Consider the following 15,722-nt stretch of genomic DNA (forward strand, 5'->3'; position numbering starts at 1 on the left):
AATCAGTGTAGTCGACGCTAAATTCCACAAAACCTGGTCTCTGCTCCACTCCGTTGGTTGAGTTCATCAGGAACGTCCTTCATCACGGAGTGGAGTTTAGTTCACTATGTCAAAAGTAGACTCGTCGGAGTAGAGAAAATAGATTTAGTAGGCAGATTTACGTTTAAACCAGCGTAGAGCCATGGCCCCTGTGTTATTGTACTGTAGGGTTGACAGTAGAACTAGCACTCTTCAAAGCTCTCAATCAGACAGAGGGCTCGTCTACTGATTAGGGAGGGAGGGAGCACGGGCAGGGATGGAGACAGAGGGAGAGAGGGAGAGGTAGTGAGGAAAGTGAAGGCCTGGTCACTTGGTGGGTGTCCATTAAGAACAGATAATAGCTTATAATTTCACAGAGATCACTCTAACAACCTTTTGTCAGTGTAGAACCACTTTCTGAATGCTAGAGTTTCAAAAAGAGGGATTTAGCCAGTCTATGCAAAAAAGAGCACCAAGTCATTTGAGAGTGAATGCTTTTGAGAAGCGTATAGCCTACAACTATATTTTAGATTTGCTATTGAATTTCGAAAAAGGACCATTCAAGATAATAAGATGGATTCTGATCATCAAGTGCTTGTTTTGGCAGCAATGCTCTTCAAAATGAATCACCTTCTGAATGAGCTCATGGGACAAAGACCAGAGACCATTCCATTCAACTTAACTTCCAAATGTGGTTTGGGTACATACTGTAGCTAATACAGTCAAGATAAACAACACCACCTTCAGAGGCATGGTCGGACCCCCCCAGAGAATTACTACAACCCAAACCTCAGAGGGCAATTCTAATTATAAACAACAATAGCAGTGGGGGTTGTCCTTATCCTGCATTGCAGTAACTGGGATAACAATAGTCAATTCCAATTATGTGAAAAGGGTGATTATGTTATTGTCACAGAAGCAAACTGAACATTAAAGTAGATGCATGGATGCTTGGTGATTGTTGACATCAATCTTGGAGCTATGAACACAAGCATTTCACTGCATCCGCTATAACATCTGCTAAATATGTGAATGACCAATACAATTTGATTTGATTTGAAAATCAACCTGATCTTCAGCAAGAAAACATTTACCTTTGACATGGTGATAGGTTGAAGCAGGTGTTATGGAAGTGTGGATCAATTAATCAATACAGTATAGAAGGTCTAACTAGAACAGCACCAGTAGCTATTCTACCCTCACTATTCTACATTAAATATTCTACGTTCACAATTCTACCATCGCAAATCTACCTTTGCTATTCTACCTTTACTGCCTTTGCTATTCTACCTTTCTCTATTTTACCTTTGCTATTCTACCTTTGCTATTCTACCTTTGCTATTCTACCTTTCTCTATTTTACCTTTCTCTATTTTACCTTTGCTATTCTACCTTTGCTATTCTACCTTTGCTATTCTACCTTTCTCTATTTTATCTTCGCTATTCTACCTTTGCTATTCTACCTTTGCTATTCTACCTTTGCTATTCTACCTGTGCTATTCTACCTTTGGTATTCGTCATTTGCTATTCTACCTTCGCTCACAATCTGATGTCAAGCTCCATGTTCAATACAATGGAGACTCAGTCACATTTGCTCCGCTGGGCTCTCATTAAAAAACCCTCTTTAGCTCTTGGAGTCTCATGCAGGAAAAGCTAGACTAGAATAGCTTGCAGGACATTATTTATTTTGAGCATTTCTTTTATTGATAGACTATTCGAAGAGGGATGCATGCTCCTTTTTGCTGAATGTTAAATACAGCAGCCAGAAAAAGAAGCGGTAGGCTAATAACATTAGGGGAAATATTATGAAAGGTATATGAGTCAGCCTACCGATTATACAAATAGGCTCTATTATATATCAAAATTAAATTCGCTAGCCTATACTTGTAACTTTGTAGGTCACGTGCTGCACCAGAATCACATGTTCTCTTCTGCTTTAGCATGGTTTGAACGATGTGCATAATTCCAGTCCATATAATACAGTATATTTTTATTTAATTTAACCTTTATTTAACGAGGCAAGTCAGTTAAGACACATTCTTATTTACAGTGACGGCCTACCCCGGCCAAACCCTAACCCGGGCGATGCTGGGCCAATTGTGCACCGCCCTATGGGACTCCCAATCACGGCCGGTTGTGATACAGCCTGGAATCAAACCAGGGTCTGTAGTGATGCCTCTAGCACTGAGATGCAGTGCCTTAGACCACTGCGCCACAGTACAGTAATATAGTTCACACAAAGATTAGAGATTAGCCTACTGGAGCTATATTCATTTATTTACCCAAGAGAGCATATAGCTAGTTACATCTATGGGTTTTCATGTTTTTCTGTCGTGCATAATGCGCAGTAGATAATCATATAGACTATGTAATGGATAACAGCAAAATAATTTGGCCTTTTTTAGGCTTTGGGTCATTAAATGTATTTAATGTATGGTTCATCAGGCTCAGATAGCATCTGGAATGAATGTTCATGTTGATCAAAGCTTTAATCAAATCCAGATATTTATATGCTTTTACAATGCTTTTGAATGACACTTCCAGGAAATACCGGGTTACCATTGGAAAAGTGATTTATTCTCGGGATGTAACCTTTGTAAAATACCTGGAAAATATTCAACCTTAGCCAGCATCCCCGTGGAATGCTTTCGACATCTTTTAGAGTCCTTGCCCTGACAAATTGAGGCTGTTTTGACAGCAAGGGGGGGGGGGGGTGCAACTCAATATTAGGAACTCAATGTTTAGTATACTCTGTGCATAGATGAAATCAATACTTTGAGTGTATTATTCCAAATGGCGGAAATTCAATGAAAACCGATGTTTCACACCTTTATTAATTAAAAGCAGTTTTATCTCTTGAAAAATAAATGCCTTGTCATTGAGGATAACCTGGTTAAATAATGTATTGAACGTAGTTAACTCTGCATCAGAATAGAGTTGAAGCCCAGGTGCTGTGGACTAGAAATCATCTCCCTGAAAACAGGCCGTAAAAGGACTAATATTCCCTGATGATGAAATGAAATAGAAACCTACAATTTAATACATCACTCCTTTTTATTTGAAGGCAGTGGTACAACAATGTGTTGATTCCACACTTCTCTCTGCGACATCATTTATTCACGCGCGTTATTCCTTAAAATGGCAGGAATACCTACACCTTCATGCAGGAATACCTACACCTTCATGTTTCACGCCTTTTATAATGAATGAGTTTTTTTATGAGCATTTCATTCTGCATCCCCTGTGGGGTTAGTTATATAATATCCTTTAGGTGTTAGAACTAGCACCATCGAGCCCTCCATCTCTCTTTACCAGCCCCACAGTGGAGCCTCATCTCTGGGCTGAGAGACACTCCACACTCTGCCTCTTTACGTCACAGGGTTGGATGTTATTAGCCTTTTTTAAATGCTTAGTTGCGTTCTCGAGCCCATTTTTTAATTTTATTAATCAAATACATTTGAATTAAATGGAAGCCCTTTATAATTTCCTGGCGGCTTTGATGATGATGCACTGGAAATGGAGTGAGAGGAGTTATTATGAATTTCTGAGAAATATTGCAGGCTTCAGTAAGACACTGAAGTGTGCTGTCTTATGATGGACGGTTTGCTGATGTTGAGGTTTGAAATACACAGGACTGAAAGCTATAAATAATATGCAGTTATAGATGCCATCACTGGACAGGACAGCATAGACCGGAGCTCTGTCTGTATATTGAGAGAAGAGATGTCATGTATACTAGTGCTGTTGCTGCTTATAGTGCATCTCTCAAATTGAGCCAATTAATCCTGCAGCACCAGGAAATGTGATTTTTTTTTTAATGTGGATTATAATGAATGGACATTTTTGTAGGAGTTGATACACTTTTCGTTAGGACAAATCAGGTCTCAGATTTCAAAGTGGAAATTACAAACTTGAGAAGTCTTTTTAAAACTATAATACACAAGTTTGAATTTTCTGCTTTTCAGGAAAATTCTCAGCAATAAAATAGTGATCAAATTAAGACCCTACATCTGTAGATACTGTTGCCTCTTTAGGGAGATGGGAGGTGGGTGGCATGATGAGCTGCTATGCCAGTTCACTGTTGTCCCTGGCTGTGATTTGGGGATCTGAAAGGTTGAGGATGGAGATGGAGATTGAGGAAGGCTGTCAGCGGCAGCTCCAGTGAGCGGTAAATCTGTCCCAGATTATGTATCGATGATTGATCCCTCTTTATGGCCTGTTGATGTAGCTGCCTGCCCTGGTATTTACAGGATGTCATTACAACAGGGCCTGGTAGGGGAGGTAGAGGAGGATTGTAGTGAAGGATAATAGGATATGCCTGTCTGTGTGTGTGTGTGTGTGTGTGTGTGTGTGTGTGTGTGTGTGTGTGTGTGTGTGTGTGTGTGTGTGTGTGTGTGTGTGTGTGTGTGTGTGTGTGTGTGTGTGTGTGTGTGTGTGTGTGTGTGTGTGTGTGTGTGTGTGTGTGTGTGTGTGTGTGTAGGATTACAGATCTCATCCTGTATTGCTTTGCAGGTGCAGGATCTGTCAGTCCCTTAGCTGTCTCTTGCTGTCATCGTGAAAGCTTCTCAATAACACTGACATGCAGTTCTGAGTTCTCCTGTGTTCGCCTTGCAGAGGAAAAACACATTTCATGGTGTCTTGCCACACACATTTACCCTTTAATAACTGTTTCAAACAGGGATTTCCATGTAGGTCTTTTATATAAACGCAGGCCTTTTGAAATGGCTGCAATGTAACTGACTGAATGTTTATTCTCAGGGGTTTGGTGGTTTAATTCAAAGGGAGGGATATTTCCATCTATTATCCCCAAGCAAGGTCTAAGAATCTCCAATAGCCCCCAGACTAGTAGTTATTAGTGTTTAACCCGTTGTTTAAATAGCTTAGGAAGTAGACACACAAAAGCACTGCCTGGTGTTTTAGAAGGGAGCTGGGTCAAAAGGTAATGCAGAGAGCTGCCCTGTCAGTCTTCTCGTGTTGACTCTCCTGTCATCTCCGGTCTCTGTACTGTGTGAGAGTGAAACAAACATACCCCCGCTGGGCCTTGAGAAAACAGCTCTCAGTCTCCAAAGCCACAAGCCACGCTCTTCCTTTCAGCCTCTCTCCCTCTCCATACAGTACCCTCCACAGCCACACATAGCCTCTCCTCAACCAGCCTCTGCCTTTCAGCCTCTCTCCCTCGCCATACAGTACCCTCCACAGCCACACATAGCCTCTCCTCAACCAGCCTCTTCCTTTCAGCCTCTTCCTCTCTCCATACAGTACCCTCCACAGCCACACATAGCCTCTCCTCAACCAGCCTCTTCCTTTCAGCCTCTCTCCCTCTCCATACAGTACCCTCCACAGCCACACATAGCCTCTCCTCAACCAGCCTCTTCCTTTCAGCCTCTCTCCCTCTCCATACAGTACCCTCCACAGCCACACATAGCCTCTCCTCAACCAGCCTCTTCCTTTCAGCCTCTCTCCCTCTCCATACAGTACCCTCCACAGCCACACATAGCCTCTCCTCAACCAGCCTCTTCCTTTCAGCCTCTCTCCCTCTCCATACAGTACCCTCCACAGCCACACATAGCCTCTCCTCAACCAGCCTCTTCCTTTCAGCCTCTCTCCCTCTCCATACAGTACCCTCCACAGCCACACATAGCCTCTCCTCAACCAGCCTCTTCCTTTCAGCCTCTTCCTCTCTCCATACAGTACCCTCCACAGCCACACATAGCCTCTCCTCAGCCAGCCTCTTCCTTTCAGCCTCTCTCCCTCTCCATACAGTACCCTCCACAGCCACACATAGCCTCTCCTCAACCAGCCTCTTCCTTTCAGCCTCTTCCTCTCTCCATACAGTACCCTCCACAGCCACACATAGCCTCTCCTCAACCAGCCTCTTCCTTTCAGCCTCTTCCTCTCTCCATACAGTACCCTCCACAGCCACACATAGCCTCTCCTCAACCAGCCTCTTCCTTTCAGCCTCTTCCTCTCTCCATACAGTACCCTCCACAGCCACACATAGCCTCTCCTCAACCAGCCTCTTCCTTTCAGCCTCTCTCCCTCGCCATACAGTACCCTCCACAGCCACACATAGCCTCTCCTCAACCAGCCTCTTCCTTTCAGCCTCTCTCCCTCTCCATACAGTACCCTCCACAGCCACACATAGCCTCTCCTCAACCAGCCTCTTCTTTTCAGCCTCTCTCCCTCTCCATACAGTACCCTCCACAGCCACACATAGCCTCTCCTCAACCAGCCTCTTCCTTTCAGCCTCTCTCCCTCTCCATACAGTACCCTCCACAGCCACACATAGCCTCTCCTCAACCAGCCTCTTCCTTTCAGCCTCTTCCTCTCTCTTCAACCAGCCTCTTCCTTTCAGCCTCTTCCTCCTCTCCACAGCCAGTCTTCCTTTCAGACTCTTCCTCTCTCTTCAACCAGCCTCTTCCTTTCAGCCTCTTCCTCTCTCCACAGCCAGTCTTCCTTTCAGACTCTTCCTCTCTCCTCAACCAGCCTCTTCCTTTCAGCCTCTTCCTCCCTCCACAGCCAGTCTTCTTTTCAACCTCTTCCTCTCTCTTCAACCAGCCTCTTCCTTTCAGCCTCTTCCTCTCTCCATAGCCAGTCTTCTTTTCAACCTCTTCCTCTCTCTTCAACCAGCCTCTTCCTTTCAGCCTCTTCCTCTCTCCACAGCCAGTCTTCCTTTCAGCCTCTTCCTCTCTCCATAGCCAGTCTTCTTTTCAACCTCTTCTTCTCTCCACAGCCAGTCTTCCTTTCAGCTTCTTCCTCCCTCCACAGCCAGTCTTCTTTTCAACCTCTTCCTCTCTCTTCAACCAGCCTCTTCCTTTCAGCCTCTTCCTCTCTCCATAGCCAGTCTTCTTTTCAACCTCTTCCTCTCTCTTCAACCAGCCTCTTCCTTTCAGCCTCTTCCTCTCTCCACAGCCAGTCTTCCTTTCAGCCTCTTCCTCTCTCCATAGCCAGTCTTCTTTTCAACCTCTTCTTCTCTCCACAGCCAGTCTTCCTTTCAGCCTCTTCTTCTCTCCACAGCCAGTCTTCCTTTCAGCCTCTTCCTCTCTCTTCAACCAGCCTCTTCCTTTCAGCCTCTTCCTCTCTCCACAGCCAGTCTTCCTTTCAGCCTCTTCCTCTCTCCACAGCCACAGCCTTTAACCATTCTCCCTCTCAACTGTGGGATCTGAGGCATCAGGGGGGAACTGAGGAGCGCTGGAGGGTCTTTACTGCTCTTAGAGAGACAGACGCGCGCACACACACACACACACACACACACACGCACATCTGGACCACTGTGTAGGAGTTGTTAAAAAAGGCCACGGGTGTGTGCTCTGGCTAACAGTCCCTCAGTGGAATTTTTACTGCCTAGCTGAGTACCTGTCCACACACTGCCTCTCCCTCACATAAACAAGACAGGGCAGACTGGAGCGGACTCAAGGCCACAGCCTCCTCCTCCTCCTCTTCTTCTTCTCTTCACTACTCTACTCCTCTCATTCTGACCCAGTCAGTACATACACACACTGCTCGCTACGCCAACATTGTCTGTCTGAGCATTAAATCAGTATGAGACACACCAGCCCGCGGAACAGGACACCATACAGTGGTCATGTACACTAGATAACCTCTCCCATTTCAACTCTGTTTTCAAATGTGGTTTTGGGGAAAGATACACTTAGAAATGAGGCGCCTCGTTTCCAACGCAACAGCATGATTATGTTTGCATTATATTTTTAGTCATTGCTCTCATTAAAAACTATACGCTGCTTTTGTAGACAGATAAGTCACCATCAGCCATTAGGGAAGACCTTTCCAATGACCCTCCCTCAGATGTGTGTTGCCTTTCTCCTGTGATCAGCTCTGAGGTCAGGCCTGGCGCTCCAGTGGCCACCTCCTCACCTGTAGGCTCAAAGTCCCTGTGGTCTCTCTACTGTAGTGCTGTGTGTCTGTCCACAGGGGGCTCAATGTGTGTCTGGGCATACAGCTCAACACCTCCCCCAAGAGCTAGAGAGGTTATAGAAATATTGTGTAGAACAGATGTGATTCTCTGACATATACAATAGGGACTTACTGTACGCATGCCATGTTCTATCTGCAGCATTTTGAACATGTAGCCTTACTAAACAGGCCCCAGAAGGACACCATGTTCTATCTGCAGCATTGTGAACATGTAGCCTTACTAAACAGGTCCCAGAAGGACACCATGTTCTATCTGCAGCATTGTGAACATGTAGCCTTACTAAACAGGCCCCAGAAGGACACCATGTTCTATCTGCAGCATTGTGAACATGTAGCCTTACTAAACAGGCCCCAGAAGGACACCATGTGTCCTGCAGTCAGCTCCTCATCTTGTGTGTCTGTTTGACAGATGATAGATGACACGTAGTGGACTCAGCCTTTACATGCTCCTCTAGGGAGAAGTGATGCCCTTGTCCTTTTACTCTTTAAGTCCTTTACACAGTTGTTCTGCCACATCTCATCTACGGTTTACTGGAGCACACAGTAGGTATACACTTATGGTTGCCAAAATGACTTTGGGACAATGTGACTTCTCTGCCACTTGTCTGTTCTTTGTTGTTCTGTCAGTGAGAGAGGTCAGGTATGAGATGTAGTGTACAGTAATGCCTATGGTTTTCCTGTTGCGTACTGCTACTATTCTCACACTCCAGTGTTTGCAGACAAGCTGCAGCCCTATTGGCTGCTTTGTCCCTTCAAGCCGCCATGCTGCCAAGAAGCTGTCTAACCCTGGAGTGTAAACTATGTGTTTACCCCCTCCTTCAGGGTCATACACAACTGTGTGTGTGTGTGTGTGTGTGTGTGTGTGTGTGTGTGTGTGTGTGTGTGTGGCTAGCTGTACTGTATGTAAAGACAGAAAACTCAGAAAACTCAGAGCAGCAGAGTGACCAATAAACTTTGATTTGATTTGACAATCCCCTCCTCCCTCTCTCGTTCTCCCTCTCTATCTTTGTCTTCAGGCCGAGGTGTAATACCATGCTCCAGATGGATAGCTTTATTGGCATTTGAATTAGATGTGTATCATAGTAATTACCCAGCCTTCCTGCCTCTGGGCGAGCCACTCATTGACAAAACCGTGTCAACACCGGATCATCTCTGGCCCTGGAGTAGACAATAAGAGGGGAGGAACACACACTTACACACACATCATGCATGCACACTCTCTCTCTCTCACACACACACACACACACACACACGCGCATGGGCACATACACACAGTGTCAGGGGGGACACAGCAAGACAGGGTCTTACACAGCCACAGGACCATAAGTTCACACAGTGGAAACATGGTGTGTATTCTGTTGTACAGAAATGGAATCTAAGTTTTTGTCCTGTCTCACACGGAAAATAATGCATTAGGTATGATTGTGGATTTCCAGGAGCCTGAATGACCTTGAATTACAGGACTGAATGTTTGCCTAAAGAAAAGGTGTTGAAGGCCAGTAGGCCTACTGTGCTGGTACAGTAACTTGTTTCTACTAATTCCTGAGATGTATTAGATATTCTGTAGTGTAGTAAATCTATCAGTTATGATCCGAACCAAACACCCTACGTAGACCTAAACACAGTAGCTTTTTCACTGTTGCTATTCTCAACAGGCAAAAACAGTCTGTTTCAATTTAACAGTCCCTGTGGAGTCTTCTTGGAAGGAGAAGATATCATCTGCAGACTGACTGGCCTTTGAGGATAGAGGGAGAGAGATCGAGGGAGAGAGGTAGAGGGGGAGAGAAAGAGAGAGAACTGAGTAAAGGGAGGAAGGAGGGGGAAAGGAAGCGTTAGTAGAGAGTTAGGAATGCGTTGTGGAGTGTTCCAGGGTTCCTGGTGAGTTATTTAATGGTCGGTGCATATGTTAGCCTCACAGCTGGGGAGAAACAATCACACACAGCTGAGGGCTACAGAGAGAGAGAGAGAGAGAGAGAGAGAGAGAGAGAGAGAGAGAGAGAGAGAGAGAGAGAGAGAGGATGAGGTATGAGGGGGAGAGTGTGTGAGGAAGAAAGGGAGAATAGAGAGACAAAGAGAAGTGCTTGAGGGAGGAAGAAAGAGAGAGAGAGGGTGAGAAAGAGTGATGAGGAAGAGAGAGAGCAGAGCGCATTGCCTTGCCAAGATAAGAATCTGTTTCCAATCCTCCTCTCCTCTGCTCACTACCTCTCCTCAGCTGATGAGATACGGCCTGCAGAGTAGGTATGGATGTGGAGGGGGCTGCAGAGTAGGTATGGATGTGGAGGGGGCTGCAGAGTAGGTATGGATGTGGAGGGGGCTGCAGAGTAGGTATGGATGTGGAGGGGGCTGCAGAGTAGGTATGGATGTGGAGGGGGCTGCAGAGTAGGTATGGATGTGGAGGGGGCCTGCAGAGTAGGTATGGATGTGGAGGGGGCTGCAGAGTAGGTATGGATGTGGAGGGGGCCTGTAGAGTAGGTATGGATGTGGAGGGGGCCTGCAGAGTAGGTATGGATGTGGAGGGGGCTGCAGAGTAGGTATGGATGTGGAGGGGTCTGCAGAGTAGGTATGGATGTGGAGGGGGCTGCAGAGTAGGTATGGATGTGGAGGGGGCCTGCAGAGTAGGTATGGATGTGGAGGGGGCTGCAGAGTAGGTATGGATGTGGAGGGGGCTGCAGAGTAGGTATGGATGTGGAGGGGGCTGCAGAGTAGGTATGGATGTGGAGGGGGCTGCAGAGTAGGTATGGATGTGGAGGGGGCTGCAGAGTAGGTATGGATGTGGAGGGGGCCTGCAGAGTAGGTATGGATGTGGAGGGGGCTGCAGAGTAGGTATGGATGTGGAGGGGGCTGCAGAGTAGGTATGGATGTGGAGGGGGCTGCAGAGTAGGTATGGATGTGGAGGGGGCTGCAGAGTAGGTATGGATGTGGAGGGGCCTGCAGAGTAGGTATGGATGTGGAGGGGCCTGCAGAGTAGGTATGGATGTGGAGGGGGCTGCAGAGTAGGTATGGATGTGGAGGGGCCTGCAGTGTAGGTATGGATGTGGAGGGGCCTGCAGAGTAGGTATGGATGTGCAGGGGGCTGCAGAGTAGGTATGGATGTGGAGGGGGCTGTTTTGTTCTTCTGAAGCTTATGGAAAACAACAGGCATGTGTGAGGAACGTCATTGATTTTACAGTGATGGATAAGTCCCATCTCAGCTACATTCCTTCTATTAGTCAGCAAAATACCCTGATTACACTTAGATGTTGTATGTCTTGTGGTATCTTTTCTCCATGAGTGCCTGAGTTCATGAACTGCAGTTCACCTTGCTACCGTGTCTGTTCTGAAAAACATAACTTCTGAGTCAGCTCGTTGACAATCTACAGGTAACAAAGTGTCTGTTTGTATTTCGTCACCTTCAATGCCTTTGACTCCCTTGCACCTCGGTCGGTCCGGTCTGTTGGGCCCTGTGAGAGGGTTAAGCAGTCAGAATGTGTGTGGAATCCAGAGAGGATCATGGGACTCCAGAAATAGTTAAAGTACAGTAGTGGATTCTCTAACCTTGAGTCTCTCCAGTCACCATCACGAAGCCACAATACGATCCACACAGCTTCAATTGTGGCTTCACCTCTGTTAGAGCTCCAGAGAGGGGCCTTGGTATTGTGGCAGGCAGTGTGTCTTTGTTCAGTATAGAAGTTGGCTGAAGTTGACCTCTTGACACTGATCTGAGGTCACCCTTACAGAAAAAACACATGAATTTCACATGTGATCTCATGTGACGTTAATATAAAATGTGACAACATGTAAAAGCAACTTGTGATAACATGAAACTACAAATGTGAAAACATGATCTCATCTGAATTTTTCTTTACAACAGGGATGCAAAATGTCAACTAAAACTACATGAAACTACACGAGACAACATGTGAGCTAGAAATAAAACATCCCAAGAACATCATTGCCCTTTCAGAAAAAACTATTTTTGGAACACTTAACATGTGAAATCATGTGATTTTTCACATTTGAAATCAAGTGGTTTTTCTGTAATAACAGTCATCTTCCTCCTAAGCCTTAAGACTTGGCTTTAGGGAGGAGAAGCTGATCCTAGATCTGTGCCTAAGGACAACGTCTACCCAGAGCTTGTTTTCTTGTAAGGGGCTAAGAGAATGATGTTATAACCCCTGACATCTGCCCTTTCCCCTGCAGGCAGACCCGGGAGCAGGAGACGCCCCCTGACTTCTTCTACTTCTCAGACTTTGAGAGACACAATGCTGAAATCGCTGCCTTTCATCTGGACAGGTAAATCACACACACACACACACCTGTACCTGACACCGAAGAATCCACAGGGTGTTCGCGTGTGTGTGTGTGTGTCAGTGCGTGCGTGCATGCACTGTTTTTATCAAGTGCCTGTTTCTATCTCTGTGTTTGTGTAGGTGTCTGTCTGTCCATGTCTTGTCCACATTCTGAATGTGTCCACATTTTTGGACAGGTGTAGATGATTAAAATATGCATTGTGATCTGATTGTGATCAGATCTTGTCGGTAGAGCATGGCGCTTGCAACGCCAAGCGTCGTGGGTTCGATTCCCGCTGGGACCACCCATATGTAAAAGTAGTGGCCCCAGCCGACTTGTAAGTCGCTTTGGACAAAAGCGTCTGCTAAATGGGATATATATATTTATCTTCCTGACCACCTCCGGATGTAGTAAGGCACGCATTGTGTCTGGATATCTTACATGTTTAGACAGATCTGGACAGTGGAATCATCATTATCCCACTGTCTAAAATCATTGACTTATGACATCAATATGTGTCTTAAAATACATAAAGAATATCTGTCAAAAGATGTGCACACAGGGTAGGACCATTAAATCTGGTCACAATGTGGATGTGGCCTATAACAGCAGGAAGGCCATAGGGCTCCGGTCAAAAGTAGTGCACTATTTAGAGAATGGGATGCTTTTTGGGACTCAGGCAGCATACTACCCTGTATCCCACCTTGCAGCCTTTGAAGCTAAGCAGGGTTGGTCCTGGTCGGTCTCTGGATGGATGCCAGATGCTGCTGGAAGTGGTGTTGGAGTGCCAGTAGGAGGCACTCTTTCCTCTGGTCTAAAAAAACATTATCCCAATGCCCCAGGGCAGTGATTGGGGACATTGCCCTGTGTAGGGTGCTGTCTTTCGGATGGGACGTTAAACAAGTGTCCTGACTCTCTGTGGTCACTAAAGATCCCATGGAACTTATTGTGGGGGTGTTAACCCCGGTGTCCTGGCTAAATTCACAAACTGGCCCTTATACCATCAGTCACCTAATCATCCCCAGCTTCCAATTGTCTCATTCATCCCCCCTCCTCTCCCCTGTAACTATTCCCCAGGTCGTTACTGTAAATGAGAATGTGTTCTCAGTCAACTGACCTGGTAAAATAAGGGTTATATTAAACAAATCAAAATAAATAAATGTAACAATGACTGCTGCCTGCCTAGCGAACCCAACCACCCAGCTCTGTCTGCCTGTCTGTCTGCTTTGGAACTCCACTGGCTGCACAAGGTTAAGGCTTTATGACCTGCCTGTTGACAACGCATTAATGATCATAGGAAAATATCCTGCTTGTAAGAGAGGTAAACAAATGGGTATTACTATATAATAATACTGCCATAGTTACGATCAGTATTCTAATAATATTGCCATGGTTACAACGCCATATTATAATAATACTGCCATGATAGTTTAGCTTCATATTATAATAATACTGCCATGATGGTTAATCTCCATATTATAATAATACTGCCATGATGGTTACACTCCATATTATAATAGTACTGCCATGATGGTTAATCTCCATATTATAATAGTACTGCCATGATGGTTCATCTCCATATTATAATAATACTGCCATGATGGTTAATCTCTGTATTATAATAATACTGCCATGATGGTTAATCTCCATATTATAATAATACTGCCATGATGGTTCATCTCCATATTATAATAATACTGCCATGATAGTTAATCTCCATATTATAATAATACTGCCATGATAGTTAATCTCTGTATTTGTCACGGCTTTCGTTGTGGGAAGGAGGAGAGGACCAAAATGCAGCGTAGTTGTGATTCATTTTATTTAATATGGAAACTATACACGATAAACTAACAAAAGTACGAAAACCGAAAACAGCCCTATCTGGTGCAAAACACAGAGACAGGAACAATCACCCACAAACACACAGTGAAACCCAGGCTACCTAAATATGGTTCCCAATCAGAGACAATGACTAACACCTGCCCCTGATTGAGAACCATATCAGGCCAAACACAGAAATAGACAAACAAGACATCCAACATAGAATGCCCACTCAGATCACACCCTGACCAATCAAAACATAGAAACATACAAAGTAAACTATGGCCAGGGCGTGACAGTATTATAATAATACTGCCATGATGGTTATAATCTCCATATTATAATAATACTGCCATGATGGTTACACTCCATATTATAATAATACTGCCATGATGGTTAATCTCTGTATTATATTATAATACTGCCATGATGGTTAATCTCCGTATTATAATAATACTGCCATGATGGTACATCTCCATATTATAATAATACTGCCATGATGGTTAATCTCCATATTATAATAATACTGCCATGATGGTTAATCTCCATATTATAATAATACTGCCATGATGGTTAATCTCTGTATTATAATAATACTGCCATGATGGTACATCTCCATATTATAATAATACTGCCATGATGGTTAATCTCCATATTATAATAATACTGCCATGATGGTTAATCTCCATATTATAATAATACTGCCATGATGGTTAATCTCTGTATTATAATAATACTGCCATGATGGTACATCTCCATATTATAATAATACTGCCATGATGGTTAATCTCCATATTATAATAATACTGCCATGATGGTTAATCTCTGTATTATAATAATACTGCCATGATGGTTAATCTCTGTATTATAATAGTACTGCCATGATGGTTAATCTCTGTATTATAATAATACTGCCATGATGGTTAATCACTGTATTATAATAATACTGCCATGATGGTTAATCTCTGTATTATATTATAATAATACTGCCGTGATGGTTAATCTCCGTATTATAATAATACTGCCATGATGGTTAATCTCCATATTATAATAATACTGCCATGATGGTTAATCTCCATATTATAATAATACTGCCATGATGGTTAATCTCCATATTATAATAATTCTGCCATGATGGTTAATCTCCATATTATAATAATACTGCCATGATGGTTAATCTCTGTATTATAATAATACTGCCATGATGGTTAAGTTCCGGTGTCCATAGCCACATGGCGGTTTCCTTTCAGTTCATTCATGCTATATCCTTTGTAGTCACCTGCCGCAGGTCTTTTCACAGCAAGCCTTTGCTTTGTCTGGCTCTTGTATGTTCAGACACCACAGATGTAGTCTACACAGCTGTGGTGTGAAGATGGTGATGATAATGTACTTGTTATCTCTTCTGCTTTCACATCTGTGGAATTAAATGTTGTCCCTGACACAACCAGGTCCATTCAAGTGGCACTAGAAATGCACGCACGCACGCAGGCACGCACGGACGGATGCACACACACAGAGTACATAGAGTATAAAGCTGGATAAAGCTGTGTCTGCCTGGAGGCACAATATCACCATTCAGCAGCAGCAATAGCAGACAGTCTGCCACACATCTGGTACGGCACTAGACCCAGTTGGCACACACATACACACACACACTCAGACATGCATTGTGGGTAA

At 44.4% G+C, this 15,722-nt stretch overlaps 1 protein-coding gene across 1 annotated transcript in view; it reads left to right on the forward strand.

The window, feature by feature from the left end:
* Window positions 1-15,722, forward strand: part of fam20cb (FAM20C golgi associated secretory pathway kinase b) — a 73,607-nt gene that overhangs the window by 47,721 nt on the left and 10,164 nt on the right. Inside the window, exon 4 of the mRNA XM_064950476.1 lies at window positions 12,132-12,224. Within this exon, the coding sequence (XP_064806548.1) occupies window positions 12,132-12,224 (93 nt within the window). The remainder of the gene's footprint in view (window positions 1-12,131; window positions 12,225-15,722) is intronic.

This window comes from Oncorhynchus masou, chromosome 31, assembly GCF_036934945.1.
Source record: "Oncorhynchus masou masou isolate Uvic2021 chromosome 31, UVic_Omas_1.1, whole genome shotgun sequence".
NCBI lineage: Eukaryota > Metazoa > Chordata > Actinopteri > Salmoniformes > Salmonidae > Oncorhynchus > Oncorhynchus masou.